The sequence below is a fragment of the Zonotrichia leucophrys genome, chromosome 1A (genome assembly GCF_028769735.1).
Source record: "Zonotrichia leucophrys gambelii isolate GWCS_2022_RI chromosome 1A, RI_Zleu_2.0, whole genome shotgun sequence".
Taxonomy (NCBI): Eukaryota; Metazoa; Chordata; class Aves; order Passeriformes; family Passerellidae; genus Zonotrichia; species Zonotrichia leucophrys.
In genome coordinates this window covers 16045059-16064440 of record NC_088170.1, presented here as the reverse complement: position 1 = coordinate 16064440, position 19382 = coordinate 16045059, and the positions used below count along the sequence as shown (strand labels likewise).

Here is a 19382-nt window from a genome sequence, read left to right as displayed (position 1 = left end):
TGTAGCATCCTTCTGCCTTCAGTGTTTTTCTGCTCAAAACAGTTTGAAACAATACCAGCAAGGAACAAGGTTATTAAGTGTACATGTAGTTTAATACATTTAGCTGAATGCACATACAGTTCTTCCAAGTGGGAAGGCACAAATTGTTAAACGTTTGTAAATTGTCTTAAACGTTTTCAGAGTACAATGGCCAGAAGACATCTGGTGGCTGTAGTGGGACATATCATAGCACAAAAGCACTGTGCCTGGTGGTAAATATGAAAGATTCAGGCCACAATCATCCCTGTCACTGTTAGGAACACCTTCTGGAAACTGTTAAGTGTGTGGCTGGATTTCTTCCTCTGAACATAAGGATGTTTGAGTCCCTGCTTTCTTCTGGTAATGGTTACAATGCTGTTGTCATGTAACATATAATACTAGAATATGACACTTAGCACTTTTCAGTCAAGACTTTCTTTTAGTTTGCTATAAAACCCAGTCAGGCATACACCCCTTTACAGCTTGCCTAGTAAAGTTGTATTTGTTTTGTCTACTTGTAAATACCAAAGTTAGGGCTGAACCAGTTCAGCTAATAATAAACTAAGGCCATAATTTTATATAAAAAATTATTGTGGAAAAAAAGATAGTTTTGGGTGAAAACTGCTTATTCAGGTCTTTTCTTGTTGCGATTGTCCTTCCAGATCCGATAATTGAGTGCAGAAGCCAAGCTTAGCCAGGCTAAATAAGGAATCATCAAATAAGCTGCTGCCTTGTTGATGTTGTACCAGGAAGCAGTGGTAGCTGTTGCTGTACCAGTTGTCAGCAGGAGAGTCACCAACCCCTGAAACACAGAACGTGGATTAGTGTTGTTTTACTCGTTGCATTTCCTGTGTGTCACTTTCCACCTAGCTCTGGCACCTATTCTGTCCTTCCTAAGTCCTTCTCAGAAAACCAGCCAGCAGAAAAAGATAGATTTCTGCTGAGTTACAAACTGCTTTGAGTCATAAAACCATACAAGAAAGGGCATTACAGCTGGGAGCAGAGAGGAAGAATGAAGTTTCTTTCACCCATACCCTCTTTAGTGGGCAGTGAGATACTTCCAAGAGTAAGTTGGAGCAAGCAAACCTGTCCAGTTTGTTCATGCCACCTGAAGAGATGAGGTGTGAACGAATCTGTGATGGATTGCAGTCTTTCCCTGTTACAGCATTACATGTACTGCTATTTTTTTTTTTTGCATTAGCAATTCTTATTTTTGAGAATTGAGCGGTTTCTCTTCAGAGAGCTGCAGAAAGTCTATTCTAAAAGGGGTGTTGATCACCTATATAATGTTGTAATAAGCTGTTTATCACTGCTGCTTGCCAGAGAAACCTAGAAATTGCAATAAGGTATAAATGTTTGTTTTGTAGTCACACAAAGCTCTTACCAAAGGCTGGCAGAATCTGTAAATTCTCTCAGGTGGGTGCTGGCATGCATTAAAGAGAATTCTAGAAAAGTTCTGCAAGCCATATTTTGCACTCAGGCCCATTTTCAGGAAGAAAAGATGATGACACAAACCTTTCATGCCAATACCTTAGTGTTCCACTTACCCATCCCATTTTGTGAGCTCCAAAAAATATTGGAGTCCATGCCCAGTTTAATGCCAGGTTCCCTGCATACAGACCCAGAGGAACCACTGACTTTTCATTGAAGCCCCCCAGTTCCTTCCACACAAGGTAGGAGCCGTATCTGCAGAAAGCAAAGGGGAAGTGTCATTCACTACACTGTTTAAAGCTACCACACATCCTTGATCCATGAAATAAGTTCAGTGCCAGGGTCTAGATTAACTTGGAAGACTGAGAGGTCTAAGCCTTACTTGGCAAAGTAACTGACAGCATAGGCTTGATCAGCTGCTCTGGATAACATGGAGAGAGAAAAATTCCAGTCATGCCAGAATTCTTATTTTTAAGTGCATAGAAGCAGATAACTTACTGCATTTGTCTTTAAAAAGAATACCATGTCGAAATGGAAACAAGTCTAAGATGCAAACGGTGAAGAAACTTTGTTTTGGTATTGGGACATGGTGCTTTAAAGATTTTTTAGAAATAAATCCAACCCCAGTTTTTAAGTAGATGAAATGAATGGCATTGAGTGGGATCCCAAAGCACAGTTCAGTAGGGGGAGCAGGAAGAACCCTTTGGTCACTTTCATTACTTTCACATGGACTAAACAATGCAGCTTTGCTATTTTGTCAGTTTGATTGCAGAAAATAATGAAAACAGAATAAAGTTGGGACAGGGTAAGCATTAGAAACTTCATTTCCTAAGTGATTTCCAAAGCACAGTGTGGACTTCAACTTGTTCATACACCTGACTTCAACTTCAGACCAATACTGTATGTACAAATCTAAGATGTGAAGTGTCAAGAAAGACAGGTAAGCTAATTAATTCTTGCTGCTAGTTATTTGTGGCTTTCCATATATTTAAGAGATTCTGGAGGAATGAAATGTCTTGGTCAGTCAAGGAATGTTTGTGCATGATGGATTGGAGAAGGCTGGTAGTAAGTGTGATCTTTCCACTGGGCTGCATGTATGATACGTGAGCAAGACCATCCACCTTAGGGTACAGTGATTCTGCTATTACCAAAATAAGTTATAAACTGTCACAATCTGGACTTTAAGGTATTTAACCTGCTACCCAGATTTGTGGTGAGGAATCCAGACACAGGGTTACAGATTGTGCAATCAACTTGAAGGGAGTTGGGAAAGCCACCCAGCTCTTTTCTCCTTGATACAAGGCATGTTTTTATTCACAGGTCAGTAATGATCTCATTCAAATGTTAACTCTTCAAATACAGAAGTATTCCACTTAAATAAGTTTAAAAGTACAGTCTGTAAGGAAAAGAGAAGTCTGGTAAGGAGGGACAGGACATGAGGCTATAAAAATTAGAAAGCTTTTCTGGACAGAAAATGAAACCAAAGTTAGAGAACATGGGAGTGCCAGTCTAGCATTCAGTTTCATCCATTGCATTATTGAGCTCTGTTAGAACAGTTCTATCCTAATTTCTCCCACCCCTTTTTTTTTTAATTTTCTTAAAACTACTGAAAGATATACTTAGAAGAAATCCCAGTGCTGCCTTGCACTGCTGCTTCCAGCTTGGCATGTCTTCCCCTCAGAATGAATGAGGAAAATAAATTAATGGCAGCTTTTCAAGCTGCTGCTTTTGATGCGGGTACTTCTGCATACAAAATGTCCTATCAAACCCACACATGACTCCCAAAACAAGTTTTTACCTGTTAAAGAAGCAGGTTCACACAGTTCCTTACTAACATAAAGCCACAGGAGTACAGTCATATCCTCTGGTACAGCATTATACCAAATGCAACTTTGAGATCAGGCCAGTGCCTTAATACAATGTGAAAAACATACCCCATAGATGTATAGAGAGTTCCCCAAACAGGAGCAAACATCCAGTTAGGTGGACACCAGGATGGCTTCTGTAGAGTTTGATACCATGTTGGGATTTCCCTTTTGGTTATATTGCCTCCTAACAATCCTCCTGCGTGTGGCAGGAGTGTGAAACCTACTGCTGGGGCCCAGGCTGGTACCATTTCCATTGAGACAGTGAACCTGAAAAAAAACCCAACACTGATTGGCAGAGAACTTGCAAAATGCAGCTGCAAAAGTTTCCATTTCTAACAGATTTTAAAAACAGACATGTCAGATCTGATCCACAGCCCAGTGTTGTCACTGAGAGAGACTGCATCTGAAATGAATGGATCTTGTACCATAATCTTACCTGTACCTGTAAAGGAATCTGTCCCTGGGGAGGTGGGAGCCAGAGGGAAGTGGGGCCTTTACTTCTCTCTCAGCTGAGTGCATGAAGATTACTGAATTTTACCTACAGAAATATCCTCACTAATAAGTATGGCACAGGAATAAAGCAGTTTGAATGTTATATGAACTGCACTTGGAAAATAAATAAATGCAGTAAGAAGTGTGTATTTCTATATTCACCAAAAAGCCCATTCCCTCAATGAAGTGGCAGAGCCAAGGAAGAAAGGAGCATGTGCTTTCCTGTGCTCAAGCAAAATAATGTGAGGTGTTGTCTGCAGGATGCTCAGTGGGAGCCAGAGGGATGTGACAGTAGCAGCCACCTGAGAAGCTGCCTTGGAACACAAACACCAGGGAGGACAATGAGAAGCCAAGCCCATTAAATTTGCCTACAGAAGTAGGGCTAAGTAATGCATTGCTCTGTTGGGCCATGCTGCTTTAGTTAGGGTACAGGCAGCAGGAAAACCAGCAAGCAAGGAAGGAGGACAAAGTGTCATTGCAGATTTTCTGGCCAGAGGCCAAATGTTACAGAAGAGCTGTGCTTAGTTTACTGAAATGTAAACATTGGAGCTACAATAAAAAAAAGGGCAGAACTGAAAGATGTTTTTTCAAATATACAGTAGGCAAATACACCCAATTCCTGTTCATCTGTTATGCAGGAGAGAGATTATGAGAGACTGCAGCAGTGGGGAAAGAGCAACTGCAGAAGGCCCAGGAGAGAAAATAAAGTTTTAGATCAATGAGCATTTCAGATGCTTGTCAGAGAAAAGTGCCATATTGATACTATCTTGGCTGTTGTGTTTCCCTGGATTTCAAAGCTTCTATTGCTTTAGTCATGGCTGCTGGGATGAGGAGGCAGGGAGTGGGGAAGAGGAAATCCTACATGTGACAGATGTGCTTAAACCGATAGGAAATGGCTCAGATGAGGTTGCATTGTCACAGCTCTGACCTGGTGAATTTCTGCTCGGAGATCAGGGTAAGCTTGGGCAGCAAGAAAGTTCTTGCATTATGGTTTTTGTCCCTGCACTCAGGGCTCTGCCCACACAGATTTAATGTGAGATTTCAGTGGCTGGGACCACAATGCCGTTTGCATGGGATCGTGAGAAATCCTGATGATAGAAGCAGAGCAGAGTTTTGAAAGCAAACTGAGCATGGAGGGACTGGTAAGGCACACAGGATGAGAAGGTTGAGAGGGGTAAACATGAAGGGGCAGGTAGGCCTGGACTGTGGGCTTGGGGAAAGTGGGCAATGAATAGAAATACAGACAAAAAGGCAGCAGACAAAGCCATCAGAGATACAAGTCAAGGTCAAAAACCAAAAAAAGACTGAATGGGTCAAAAGAGCCAAGCTGGGAAGAATTCAGAACTGAGGCTAGGGAGAAGGAGGAAGAGGAGTACAATGTGGTACTCTGCTGTGATAGGACCAACTGGGTCTTGGGTGGAGGATGGACAAGGGAGGGAGCAAAAATCTGCAGGGCTCACTGCTGCCATACTCCTGCCTAGTGGACTCCACTTAAGAGAAGCATCTTAAGAGGAGCAGAGGAGTTCTCCTGTTCTCTTGCACTAAGATCTGTGCTGTTATTTCCCAAGGAAGCAGGCTGCCAGCTGCTGTGTGCACTACTTGTCATCCCCACTGACAGCATGAAAGGCTCAGCTTTTACTGGGATGTAAAGCAAGTGCCATGTGCAGGAGCAACAAGGTGTGATGGGAACAAGAGCTCTGAGCACAATGATTCTTCTTTGGCTGCCTTCAGATGAGTAATTCCCAAAGGTTAAGTTAAAAATTGCAAGTTTATAAGATCTCACTAATTTTTAACCCTTTTGCTTTGCCTACAGGGATGCCAGGCTCAGCTCTCTACTCATGCTGTGATATGTGCAATTCCAGAGTGGCTGCCAAATACTATTTTTACAAAAGTGATAAGCAATAACCCAAAGGGCTTTATGCTTTATTTGGATGTTAACAATATAAGGATGGTCTCCTCACATCAATCAGCAACAGATTTTGTCAAGGGTTCTGTCAACTTCCTCCCAGGGAACAAAGTCTGAAAGTGCTAAATACTATAAAATTGAAACAATACTGCTCTGTGGCAGTCATTAGTGAATAAATGATGTACCCATGCATGTTAGAGAAAGAACACTGAAATAATTCTTAAGAGAAAGAAAACCAGACAGGCAAATAGAAACAGGGAAGGTGCAAAGCAAAGAAAAGAGAGAAGTGAAGCCACTCATGCACAGCAAAGGGGTGGAAATAGAAATTAAGAGATTGAACATACTGGCAGGAATTGAATTTTGGTGTCCCAGTCTTTTAACGACTATTGCTATTAATGAATTATGTGCTGTATTTTCCAGTTGTATCTCTCAGGATTTCCCAAGCATGGCAAAATACTCTGTCTAGAAGGAAGAATGAAACCATGCAGCAAGGTGTGCTGGCAGCATGACCACAGCTGTCCATCAGCAGTGGGAGTTCTTGTGTTTTCATTCCCAAGAAATTAAATACTGGCATCAACTTTCCATTAAAAAGCACAGGTAACTCAGAAAACAGCATGGAAAAAGCCACATCTGTGTGTGGTTACCTGATGTATGTCTTTAGCAAGAGAATGAGTAAAAGGCAAGGTGCACTGGAGAGTCTGTGCACTGGCCAGTGCTGCAGTCTTTGTTTACCTATGCAGTAAAAGAGCTGTGCAATGTTTACAGAACACCCTGTACATTTTCTAAAAGTAATGTGAGCACAGAGGTTCATCAGCCCTGCCTTCCTTTCAGTGTACAGCTGATGATCTGAGATGAATCGGTGAGAACTTGAACACCACAGACTTGCTAGCACAGCCCCACTGGCTGCAGTAGCATTACTCAACCTAGAAATAATAACTACTTTCCCAATTGTATTGCAGCTCCAGGGTGAGTTGCACAACATTCTTGCACCCCCATTTTCATACTGAAGAATGCTGGATGTCTGTGAATGGTATCTGCAGTGTACTCAGCAGATATCTGCCTCTAAGAACCATCAAGGTTGGAAACATTTTCTTCTCACACACACTTAACTTGTTTACTTCTTTTCCACTTCTTATCTCTGCCCTGCAATATATTCTTCATCATGCTGCCCCTTTTCTGTTTAGCCCTAGTGTGACTTCAGGCAGCTCCAGCAGAGCAGTGAGGGCTACTTTGCTTTATATAGAATAATTATTCTAAGTATTCAAAATATCTGACTTATCCAAAGTTAGTTCCAGCTACATAAAGTAAAAGGAGAAATAAAGGGGGAAAAACTGCAGTAGTTAAACTTGCTGCCTAATGGGCTTCTCTCTGCTGTTTTTCTATGGTGGCATAACATGAAGAAAAAACTACCAGAAGCTTTCTGTGTCCTCTTTCTGGAAAAAACACTGCACCCAAAGAAAGGGATGGGCTTCTCTGTAGGTGGGATTAGATATATCATGACAGAGCAGCTGAGTTGCTTCAGCCTGATGAAAAATGAACTGAAACACTTCTTTGCCTTGAGGAGGTCTCTAAAGGACGGGTGCCTTTCCCTCCTTGGGGCATTCTGTCAGCAGGAAGGAGAAGAAAGGTAAGAAAGGAGAACTGCTTTCATCCCATTTTCTTACACCCTTGTGCTGATAAAACTTCGGATTAGTTCCATTCATGTGCAGCTTGGGGCTGGCTATCCAATCACATGGGGCTTAAAATTGCATTAAAATCACAAACAAAAAACTCCCAGCAGAGCTAAATCACCCTGGCAGCCCTGGGGTTCCCAGTGCCCAGTGTTTGGAGATGGCCTGACAAAGCTGGGACCATACCATGGAAGGGGGTCCCCAAGACACATACTCTCCCTCTCATCCTCTACTATAAATTTTTTTAAGGGCAAATAAGGTTCTGCCCAGGTCTGAGAGGCAGCATGCAAATTTTCCCCAGGAAGAAGGCTTCTTCCCAAGACAGCTGTCTGAAAAATTAAAGACAACATACTTAATTTATATTGATAAACTATTTATGTGTGTTGCGGATTTAATTCCTGGGAAGCTGCAACACTAAAATCAAATTTATATCTCAGCCTATGACAAAAAATACAGCTACCACAAAAAAAAAAAAAAAAAAAAAAAAAAGCTGGCTATCTGATCTCAAGTAATAGAGACACTTCAAACAATAAATGTTCTAGGATATAAATAGAATATAAATACTAAGTGTATAATATGTGTTTATAATATGTATTTAGAATTTTTAAAAAGATGGTATTTATTGAAGGCTATAATGTAAGGTGTACAGATGGAAACAAAAAATCTCCCTCCCCACTGAGATTTCAACATGGCAGAGCACAAGTTGTGCAAATAAATCTATGATTTATTCACATACAGGGAATTGAAATGCATCCTGGAGCAAGATTTTTGCTGGGAGAATTTGCCATTTACTCTCAATCTCTTCTCATTGATGCTTATGTTACAAGTAGAGGCAGCCACGGGCTGGGATATGGTCACATGTATGTCAGATATCTCCTCTGTACCTGCTAATACATTTCAGCCAACTTGAGCAGCTCACTTCCAGGTATTTTACCTGGAAGCTGACACAAATGGAAGAAATCCTCTTACAAAATAACACAGAGAATAGAAAAGTGAGAAAAATAAAAAGTCAACGTTACTCCCTGCTATTTTGAAACATTTTCCTTCTCCCAAGCCGTACTTACAGTCTGTTTTACAGAGCTGCTCTGACTCAATGCTTGATACTGTTTCACAACTTTACTTCATGCAAAGTCGTTACACAATTGCAACTCCGGCACGCCAGCTTTCGCTTTTAAAAAAATTAGCGTTGAACGCTCCAATAACATCACAGTGCTTTTTGGGCTTTGATTTATAAGTATCACCCAAAAATTTGGAATTGAAAACCAAAGCCCTTTCTTTCACCCTTAAAGAAACGTTCCTCGGCGACACTGAAGGAAGATACCTTTAGTTAAACAGCAGCGTGAAAACTTCTCCCGAGTGCCGAGAGCCGCCAGCCCGGTGGGACCGGAGGAACGGGCTCTGCCCCTCTGCCAGCCGCTGAAAACCTCGTGTGCCAGATCGAAATTAAGAGCAAGCTTCACAGCTTGGTGGTTTGGTTTGTTTATTTTAAAGCACTTTCCACGCTAAACCCCGGCACGGAAAAGCCATGAGTGTTTGCCCACGTCCTGTCCGCCCGTGAGCGGGGCCCGCTCCGCCCGTCTCCAGCCAGCACCGCAGGTCCCGTCCTGTCCGGGGGTCCCGGCTGGCCGGCACGGGGCTGTCGCCAGCAGCAGAGTGCGGAATCGCTCCCTCAACCCTCTCCGCCGACCCGCGGGGGAGCCGAGGGCGCCCGGGGTGCGGCGGGGTCCTGGCGGCGGCAGCGCTGCGGGAGCGCCGGGACCCGGGCGGGGCGGGGTCGGGCGGCCCCTCCGGCGAGCAGCCGGGCCCCGTCGCGGGGCTGCGCCGCCCCTCGGGCTCCCCCGTCCCGTCCCACCCCGAGCCGTGCCGCGGGCAGCGCCGACATTACCTCCTCCAGTACCGCGCTGCTGCTGCCGCCGGTCGCGCCTGCTCTGCTCAGGCAGCCAAGCGCCGCCCCCGGGGCCGGCCGGGCGGGCTCCCCCGCCCCGGGGCGGGCTCTCGGCGTTGGGCGGACGGAGGCGCCTGGCGCGGGCCGGGCCTAGGGCGGCGCGCGGGGTTGAGGGCGGCGAGCGCCGGGGCGGCCCGACCGGTCTCCTTCGCTCCCTCCCTCCTTTCCTCCCTCCCCCGTCCCCTTTGCCGGCGCCCGGCCCGGCAGCGGCTGCCGGCGGGGCCGCCCCGTTCCCGTGGCAACGCCCGTTCCCGGGCGGCGGCCATGGGCGGCTGGGCCGCGGCGCCATGGCGGCTTGGTGGCTGCAGCGGGCGCGGCGGCCTCCGCGGCGCTGCGCTGCGGTGGGGCAGCTCCCGCCCCGGCGCTGGGGACCGGGCGGCGACCCTGAGCGACCTCCTGCAGAGCTCGGTGGAGGCCGAGGAACCGGGCGCGGCGGCGGCGAGGCAGGAGCGGCGGTGCCCCCGGGAGGGCACGGTGCTGCTCTTCCCGGGGCAGGGCAGCCAGTTCGTGGGCATGTGCCGCGGGCTGCAGCAGTACCCCGGCGTGCGGGACATGTACCGCCTGGCCGAGAAGGTGCTGGGCTACGACCTGCTCTCCCTCTGCCTGGAGGGGCCGCGGGACGCGCTGGACCGCACCCAGCACTGCCAGCCCGCCGTGTTCGTCGCCTCCCTGGCCGCCGTGGAGAAGCTCAACCACCTGCAGCCTGAAGTGAGGGAGCGCGGAGGGCGCGGGGGGTCGGGGCGGCGGCGCCTCGGGCCTGCCCGCGGTGCGGCTGAGGCGGCGCTCGGCTCTCTGTCCCCGCAGGTCGTGGAGCGCTGCGTGGCGGCCGCCGGCTACAGCGTGGGGGAGTTCGCGGCGCTGGTCTTCGCTGGAGCCCTGGACTTTGCCGAAGGTGCCCGGGGGACGTGCGGAACTCCCTGCTAGGATCTCCCAGCCCGGGCCCATGCTGTTTCCAAAGCGTTGCCTGTTATCACTGTGTCCTTCCCGCTTATTTTTAATTAGAGGAGAAATTTTACTTCCTACTTCGACTGTTCGCTTTAACGCGTGTAACACGGCATTAAAAGCATTGACGTTTCACGACGAGTGAACTGCTGCCCTTTGTTGCGCGCAGGTGCCCGCGCTCACATTTACGCCGCATCTCTGTTTCTCTCCGTAGCGCTGTACGCGGTGAAGGTGCGCGCCGAAGCCATGCAAAGGGCGTCGGAAGCTGTCCCCAGTGGAATGCTCTCGGTTGTCGGCCGGCGAGAGGCAAATTACAAATTTGCCTGCCTGGAAGCCCGTAAACACTGTGAATCACTGGGTATAGAGAACCCCGTGTGCACAATTTCAAACTATTTGTTTCCAGACAGCAGAGTCATTGCAGGACACTTACAGGTATTGCTTCAGAGTAACTTCCTTACTTTGAACTGAGCATTTCGCTTTTTAAAAACTCTTACTTTGTGCGCTTCTGTGTGGGTGTTATGTATGGCCTTAGTTTGTCCAAACAAAAGTATTTGATCTGTGGGGTGGTTTTTTTTTCGGCATGTGTTCAGTTGTTGGGAAGGGAAAGGAATTCCTTTATCACAGTAAGTCTGATGAGGTGACTCTTGTGGGGTGACTGAGAAAACCTTTGTTGTGCAAGACTCACTTCTCTCTCTCTTTTATAGGCTTTGGAGTTTTTGCAGGAGAATGCCCGAAAATATTATTTTAAACGTACAAAAATGCTTCCAGTCAGTGGGGCTTTTCATACCAGACTTATGGAACCAGCAGTAGAGCCACTGGCTGAAGTTCTAAAATCGATCGAAATTCAGAAACCGCTGCTCTGTGTGTATTCCAATGTCGATGGCAAAAAGTACATGCACTCAAAGCACATTCAGAAGCTGTTAGTGAAGCAGGTGGTGTCACCTGTTCTGTGGGAGCAGACCATGCACTCAGTGTATGAAAGAAAGCAAGGAACAGAATTTCCTTACACGTATGAAGTGGGGCCTGGGAATCAACTGGGAGCCATTCTCAAACAATGTAATTTAAAGGCCTGGAAACAATATAAACATGTAGATGCTCTGGAAGATGAGGAAGCAGCGGAGACCTAAATAACCTTTTGAGAAAAATCCATGCAACTCAGTTTTTTTCTAATTTAAAACTTTGTGCTCCCAAAAGAGGAAGCCTTAAGCATTCATGGCTTCTCATGATGTAAAGAACACTCACTATGTGCATAATTGCAAGGAACATTTTCCTTTGAATTCCTCAGGTGTGGAAAGGGGAGAGCAAAATTTGGCTCTTCCATTTGTGTCGGGACTGCAAAGCTGTCAATGAACAGGCCAGTTTGGCCTCAATCCTACAAGCGGCTTTCCCTCTTGGGTGGCTTTCTTTTTTTTTTATTTGTTTTGTTTTGTTCGGTTGTTTTTTGGGGGAGTTTTTTGGGTGTGGATTCAGGTTCCAGTTGGTAGCCTTGGCTGTCCAGTGCAGGGATCTGCAGGAATGCAGGGGTTGTTGGCTTCAGGTTGTGGAGGGCCCTGCTCTGGGCTGGAGGGTGCATTTAGAGGAGCCATTTGTTGGGAGGGCTTTCAGTGTGCTGATGTTCCTGTTTTCTTACTCAGCTGGCTTGTGGGGTGTTCATCTATGTAAAGTTCTCTTACTTTGTGTCAACATTACCAGGTAGCAGCTGAGTGAGGCAGATGATGTTACTAGAAACATTATTTTCTTAAGGTTAAACTATAAATAAACTGAAGCTTTTCTTGCTATTTTTAATGCTTTGGGGTGCATCATTATTGGCTCATCCACACGTGGATGGAAGTAACCTGCCCTCCAGTTGTCCAATGCCACACTGGTTGTGCTAAGTTACACAAGAAATGTTCACTGGGAAAAAAAGCTTTACAAAAATATTATGTACATTTCCTGGCAGCAGGAAATGATGAGCTGGAGATCAGCAGGTTGTCCCAAACCCTTCTGGAAAGAGCTTCCTATTACCCAGTTTTATTTTTTATTTTGGTATTTTTCTGCTGTATTTAACAGATATATAGAAAAAATTAGGATATATTACTTAAATCAAATGACTGACAGTATCTTCAATAATGTATTATGAAATGCTGGAGAACTTCCAATTACAGTACCAATCATTCTGTAACTTCACAATTATGACAGGGAGAGTGAATTAAAAACACTGGCCCTTACTATCATTGCTAAGAGGGCTGTATTATTAAACAGTTCTTTTGTGGACTGCAGCTGGCAGCTGTGCCTGCCCTCACAGTACAAATTCCACTTTTAGCATGTGTAAACATTAACAATTAGTAATGCAGAGTTTTTCAGCTTCACCATTCAACTGCTAGAGGCTGAAGATTAAAGTTTGGAAAAACTGTAAAGAACATTATTTCAGTGAAGGTTCCTGTGTTACAGGTAAGGTGTTAATTATTCAAAAAAGCATACCAAAATCTTCAGTTAGAAGTATTGGTTAGAATATTGCAACTAAATCCCATTCATATTATTAAACACTGGATTGTCCTATGTTAGAAGTTTCTGACCACACCTTGCAGGACCAAATGCAAGGTTGATGACTTTCAAACCAGCTTTTATGATAGGTGAAACTGAGTGTGTGCTTTGAAAGTTCTGGACTTTCTTTTTAATTATTTAACCTTTCTGAGGAAATGTTGGAGACCTGTTTTCTATTTGTAGTGTTCTTGCCATGATTTTTTTCCTTTTTTTTTCCACCTCATTTCACTTTGTTGTACACTTTGCTGGGAATTAAAGCTCTTTGGGAAATCCATGGTAGAAATCTCCTGTTTGCAAACCATTGATAACTTTTGCACTTTTGTCAGCTGAAAAATGCTGAAGGGAAATCTGTATCATAAGAGCATTCCAATGCTGTGGGTCTTGTTTAATTAGTGGGAAGAAGGACCCGTCACCACTGTTGGGTGTTTGCTTTTCCTCTGTGCAGTGGTTGAGCCAAGGCTGCTCCTCAGTGAGTTTTGTGTCTCCAGAGCCAGAAGCCAGAGGGAATCATGCTTTTGTGCTGATGGTGTAATTCCTAGGAGCAGAGGAAGTGTGATGGAGGTGTTGTACCTCTGTATGGAGAGTGTTCAGGGCTTGACTTTGTGTGGTGCCTGTCAGCACAGCCTCACCTCACGTGTGCAATAACATTGCCTGTGCCTGGGTAGAAAGTGCCCAAATAATTACAAATCCCGGATCTCAGAGCATTTCTTTAATGCTCTTGCTCCTCTATTCCCTCTGCTTCTGGAAACTGAATATTTGAGAGGTGAGAAACCAGTATGGCTCCTTCACCTATGAACAAGCATAACAGGATGTGGAAGAAAATCAAGTGCCGTAAATGCTGTCACATATCAGGAAGTGTGCAGCGAAAAAAACAGAATTAACGTTGGGTCCCCTGAGTCACTGTGGGGCTGTGACTAAAGGATTAACTAACTGTGCCCCACAGGTGAAACAGGAGCCTGGCACCAACTGCTCCCTGCTGCTCCAGTCAGTGCTGATTGCTGTGGCTTTGGATGCCATTTGCTTTGTGTTTCACTTGTTTCTTTGCTGCGATTGAATTTTGTGTTCCTCGGGACTGTGTTATGCTCCATGCATGCTGGATGATGAAACTCCCTTCCCTTGTGATTCAACACAAGAGTGGGAGAAAGCAGAATCACCCCACACAGCTCTTGGATAAAATAGGCAGTGAAGAGTCTCCTGTTCCTCATTGCTCCCCTGTACATAAAGGTTATTTATCTAGAAATAATTATTTTATAGTATTAAATTGATTCAGCTGGGAAGAGTCAATTTTTTCACGGTACTTCTGTTACAAATGAATAGTTCATTTATTAGACCCTCCTGATGTTAAATTTTACCCTTTACTAAATAATAGCTTTAAAATATTTTTCTATCACATTGCTAATAGATCTCAGAAGAGCAGTTAATTCACTGATAAAACTTTAGTCTGTTTTTTTGGCTATGTGGGCCAGCTTCTGGCCTGTGTGTGACTCCAGTTCCAGGTGTGTGAACTGTGCTTTTCTAGAAAAAACTTGCCTACCTGCTGCTGAAGGGCACATCAGCTTGAGAGCATTTTGAAAAAACATGACACTGAAATATATGCTGCTGCTGCTTGAATTTCTGGGGTATGCTGGAGCCATCACCCTTTATATTTCTTTGCCTGCTTTCCTTTTGCTCTGTATTTCAAGTCATTCAAAGATATTTCAAAATCCTTTGCATGAAATGGTCAAATGAAATAGTCTAGTGAAGCTTCATTTTTTTTTCCCAGAAACATTTTTTGAGATGGGCAGTTAGCATCATAATGGGATTTAGGCACCATTCATTAAAGAGAAGAAGCATGTTCCTCAACATGCTTAAATTTGGCTTGATTTGGCATTTGTCTTCACTAAAGAGGGGTTTAAATTCCTTGTCTCATTTAAAACAGAGACTCGAACTTGAAACTCCAACTTCTCTGATAAATGCTTAGCTCACAAATCCATTGAATATTGTATTTTCCTGTTTAAAAATACACTAAGGGTAGGATTTTCTTGTCTGGGCAAAAAGCAGGCATCCCCTATGCTGAGGGGAATATCCAAACCACAGCGCTGCACTTTTGTTTTCTCTCACTGAGAGTCTATAGCTGGATACTGCAAACCAGCTTCAAGAGCAAAAAGAGAAGATGCACTCAGATGCAGAGAGAACACCAGGCACAAATGGGAGACGTTGAGAGAGGAAAAACTCAGCTGTGCCCTAATGGCCACCCATGGAGTCCAGGAGGGTGACACCTCGGCCATCTCCATCCTGTAAGTTGGGCTCATGTTCCCCTCGGGCTTCCAGTGCCCCCAAGCACGTGCCTCGTGAAAAGACATCCTCTGAGAAAATCCCTTCTCAGAATCCATCAGCTGCTGGGCTTTTGTTCTGGGCAGCTCCTAGTTTTACTTTGAAAAGGGGCAGAAGATACTGCCATTAATGTGTGACAGCAGAGTCTTGGAAAATAAAGCAGACAGCACTGCAAAAGGTTTGAAGCAACAATTTAATTTTAAAAAAGTATCATGGTTTTAATCTTTACTATTGCTTTTACAGTGTTAAAATTTAAAGGATGGCCAGCATGCCTTCAGTTTTCTTCACATCCAGAATCTCTTTAAGAAACTCATTTATAGGAAATAGACACTTTATATTGCATTAAAATAAACATTAAAAAGACTTTCTAATTGCTTGGAGTCACATTTCAAAACTAGCAAGTCAGGCAGTTATCCAGCAACAACCTCCTTATTTTAAAAGTTTTTTCTTTAAAAAAGATATGAAAAAGCAGTGACCCAGCACTCGCCTAGGTTTAAATATTAAAGAGATTTGTATCAGTGTAAATTTGAAAAACAAACCAGCTGCCACCACTGGGGTGTTAGTGATGTTGGTCAGTGTCCAGCAATGACCTCCTGTGGTAATTGTGTGTGCTAATTCTACAGTCCATAATTCATGGCCCACCAAAAGGCAGCAACAAGCAAGGCTGCAGGCACCAGCTTCTGGCAGAGGCACCTGACAGGAAGCCTGCAAGTCTGTGGGAAGAAAGGGGTTGGACATTAGAAAAAACAAGCAGCAAAAAGAAGGTGCAAGGAAACTAAAAGAGTGCCCATGTGGGCGGTCAGTGTGGGCCCGAGAGCACGGTCTGGTTCTGCTGCAGAAATGCAGAGGGGAGTCAGTTTTACTGGGGCTCCAGCCACTAAAGAATCCTCCTCTCTCCTCTGGGTAAGTACTGCTGGCAGCAGCTCTGCTCTGCTCATCTCCCCAGGGAGACCCTTCCAGCATCTGACAGTGGCAGGTGCCTCCCTCTGAACAGAACCCCATGAGTTGTGTGGGATTTGGGTAGTCTTTAAATGAGAAATTTCAGCCTAAAGAGAAAAAAACAGGGCACCGAGGGGGTACCACACCAAACAAACTAAGGGATAAAGCCCAGCCTGAAGTCATATGATAATATTTCACTCCCTGACATTACAAGGGGGTCAGGTGTTCCTGTTGCCTGCGTGCCAACAAAAGTGGGAGAAAAGGGAGAGAGCGTACCCAGCCTCCATAGCCAGTGATCCGCTTTGTCCAGTTACTGCTCACATCTCCACAGCTTCTTATAACACTTTTAATAACATTCCACGTCTGGAAAACACTGATAGCAACCCTGATGATTTAAACAAAACAAAGAAAGCATGAGGATATAACATTTATTCTAAGAAGTGGCAAATAAAATAGCAATGTTTAGGAAACACAAACCAACAAAACCCAAACAAAAATCCTTAGTATATTCCTTCCTAAAAGTGTATGTGTACATTTACATTTCTCTAAATATTTAGGAAGAAGACCTTTGAAATCTAAAGATAATTTAAGTTCAGAATTAAGTGATAAAGTGACAATCTTGGTGGTTGTTTCAAACTTGGAAGAGCATAGAGCATAACCCAATGAGAGATGTTCATGCCTGATGAATCAGGACAGCAATACAAGACTGACACAGCAGTGTCACAGGCTCTCTCTGGAGTGTGAATCCAGCTTTGCTGAGGTGGAAGGTGCATACAAATGTTATATACACATATTTACAGGTTATGTTACACAGCTGTAATTGAACTGCATTCTGGTAGGTCTGCAATGAGTGACCTTCCCCTCCCAGAAGCAAGGAGAAAATAAGGTAGAGTGCCTGGGACTTCAGACACAGCTGAGTATCTCATGTCAGGACACTGCTGCATGTCAGTTAATAACTATGCAGGAGAACCCTTCAGCTCACAGCAGATGAAAGGCAGTTCAAACTAGTTCCAGCCATGTTTTCTTGGATGTGCATGGGTAAGTTATTGCACATGCAGTAACATGTTAATCCCACACTGGGCTGCAAGTCTCTCATCACTCAGTTGTGCTTAAAATTGTGTCTAAAGTTACTGTGCCTCTAAGGAATTTGAAATAGCAAGACACTATTGAAGTCTTTCCACTTTAAATGGCTATAATCTGTTGAAACAACTTACACTTTACATTATTACAAAACCTTTCCTTGTAAAACAAGCTGCTTTGCTTTTCTATGTTCTATATGAGGCAGCAGTAGCAGCAATAAATTTTTTATTTTGTGTACAGAAACATTCTTGTTTGTCTAACATGATTATTAAAAGGATCTGCCAATAAGGTAACTTACACTCGTGCCAGGTGAAGCAGTGTCTCTTCTAATGTCCTGTGGTGCCTCCTGTTAAATTCATCTCCAATCAGGGCCAGCTGACGGCCAACCTGAGTAGCTGAGCTGCAAGGCAGGCAGGATGTGCATGTTAGAGGAGAACCTGCAACAGCAATTCTCTAAAAGCACTCTGCAAAAGTCAGTTAATGTAATTCCCCCAACAGCTGGGCTAACTGGGAATGTAAAAATGAAATGTTGCAGAAGGTTTGTTTCCCATTATTTATGGGTTTGTTGATTAAGTATTTTAGGCCCATACATGAAGCTACATATTTGGCACTTTTGAAAAAACATGTTGATTTTTTAGGTGTTTCATTTCTTTATATAAGACAATGAGATTCTGGGGTTTTTGATTGTCCTACTCCCTTCCCCACCAAGTCAAAATATTGAAACTGCCTTCACTTCAAACCTTGCAAGATATTTCTTACAAAAATGTTGGCTTTGTCATCCAACAGATTTACTCCAATGAGTTCCACCGTGCAGTGTGGGTCTCCAGCTACTGGGTGGTGCCCAGGTACAAACTGACAGAACCTTAAGGCTTTCAAGGAGGTCCTGGGATATACAGAAACTTGAACATCTGTGTCACATGCTGATGCTAAACACTGGTTATGCTTTCCTGATGAAAATTTTCCATTAGATTTTGCTTCTCTTAGACACATGATTTTGTTCTGGTAGACAAATAATATGAATATACATTTTTATTTTAATTTGCATTTCTGCTGAGATCTGTTCACCAGATCTGCAAATAGTAAGTAGGCTTAAGAGCTTAATTCTAGAGTCTGCTGAAAAAACCCCTTGGGCTTGGCAGTCCACCTACAAAAAGCCACCAGAAAAACCACATAAAGGAATTATCACAGACGGGGGAGAAAGGCAACCCCTGATTCTTGTACTGGAAAAAATGTATGTATGGGATTAAGAAAAACCCAAGGCAGCACTACCAGTTTGTTGTAAGTGGCGCCTGGAGAATTATGTAAAAATGGCTTCTTCAGCTGCTTGCTGTAACAGGTGGGTCTCTAATAAAGAGCCATATCTGTGCCCCTGTGCAAGATAAAAACTTACAGACATTTAATGCAGCATAATCTTGCATAGTCAGTGTTAGGCACCACAGGTTATCTACACTTGCATCTATTCCACTTCCAATAGTATGCACTATGATTACTTGGCTTAGCAGTTTTCTGGAAAGTCTGGCACTTTATACTTGGGGAGGACAGAAGGGGTATTAATATAGTGTGATACCTGATATCAAACTCCATTTGCTCTGTGGTGTCTGGAATTGTCTGGAGGTTACTGTAGGTTTCCTCTTCTGGTGCTCCATTGGGGTAGCTGGAGAGGACAAAGTGCCTGGGGCTTCTCCTGATTTGAGACATCTTACTCTGCAACAAGTCATGAAAGACAACCTCAGGGCTTCATGTTATTGCAAGGTCTTTTCAGTTTAGGGGAAATCGTTTAAAGTGCTCCTAAAGTTACTCTTTTTACTTCTCCAGTCAGAACTCGAGTGTTTCTAAGATTACTATTTTAAGAGTAGTCAAAGGAAAGTTCCAGTGACCCAACAGATGTCCAGCAATTCAAACAAGCAGCATTTAGATGGCTGCTACATTATACTGGCTCAAAACAACCCAGAAATTGGAAAATCTCTATAAATATAAGTAGTGTAGACAAGTATAGTTTCTCAGTAGTTTCACTTAGTACAAGATGCTTTCCTACACTGTTTGCAACAACCTGCCTGGCATTAAATCACTCTAACCCATGAAGAACCCCAGGCAGAAAAGTACCTAAAACAACCTTGAACAGGTTTTCCTAAGTCTAATTCAGGTCCAAATTTACACATCTTCTTCAGCTGGAGGCTACCAACATGGAAATTACAAGCAACTCACCATAGAAATAAATATAAAAAAGATTTAGACCCATTAGTAACTTTCCACAT

The 19382-nt window shown here is 44.1% G+C and overlaps 2 protein-coding genes across 2 annotated transcripts; one reads left to right on the top strand and one right to left on the bottom strand.

The window, feature by feature from the left end:
• Window positions 1-71: 71 nt before the first annotated feature.
• Window positions 72-9342, bottom strand: TSPO (translocator protein). The gene is made up of 4 exons (XM_064730893.1): window positions 9271-9342; window positions 3384-3584; window positions 1566-1704; window positions 72-820 (listed from the first exon to the last, which is right to left on the bottom strand). The coding sequence occupies exons 2-4, from the start codon at window positions 3569-3571 to the stop codon at window positions 644-646; spliced, it is 504 nt and encodes a 167-aa protein (XP_064586963.1). The 5' UTR covers window positions 3572-3584; window positions 9271-9342; the 3' UTR covers window positions 72-643.
• A 61-nt stretch (window positions 9343-9403) lies between these two features.
• Window positions 9404-12050, top strand: MCAT (malonyl-CoA-acyl carrier protein transacylase). The gene is made up of 4 exons (XM_064701738.1): window positions 9404-10038; window positions 10135-10222; window positions 10487-10704; window positions 10977-12050. Exons 1-4 carry the CDS (start codon window positions 9595-9597, stop codon window positions 11397-11399), a joined length of 1173 nt encoding a protein of 390 aa, XP_064557808.1. The 5' UTR covers window positions 9404-9594; the 3' UTR covers window positions 11400-12050.
• The last annotated feature ends 7332 nt before the right edge of the window (window positions 12051-19382 follow it).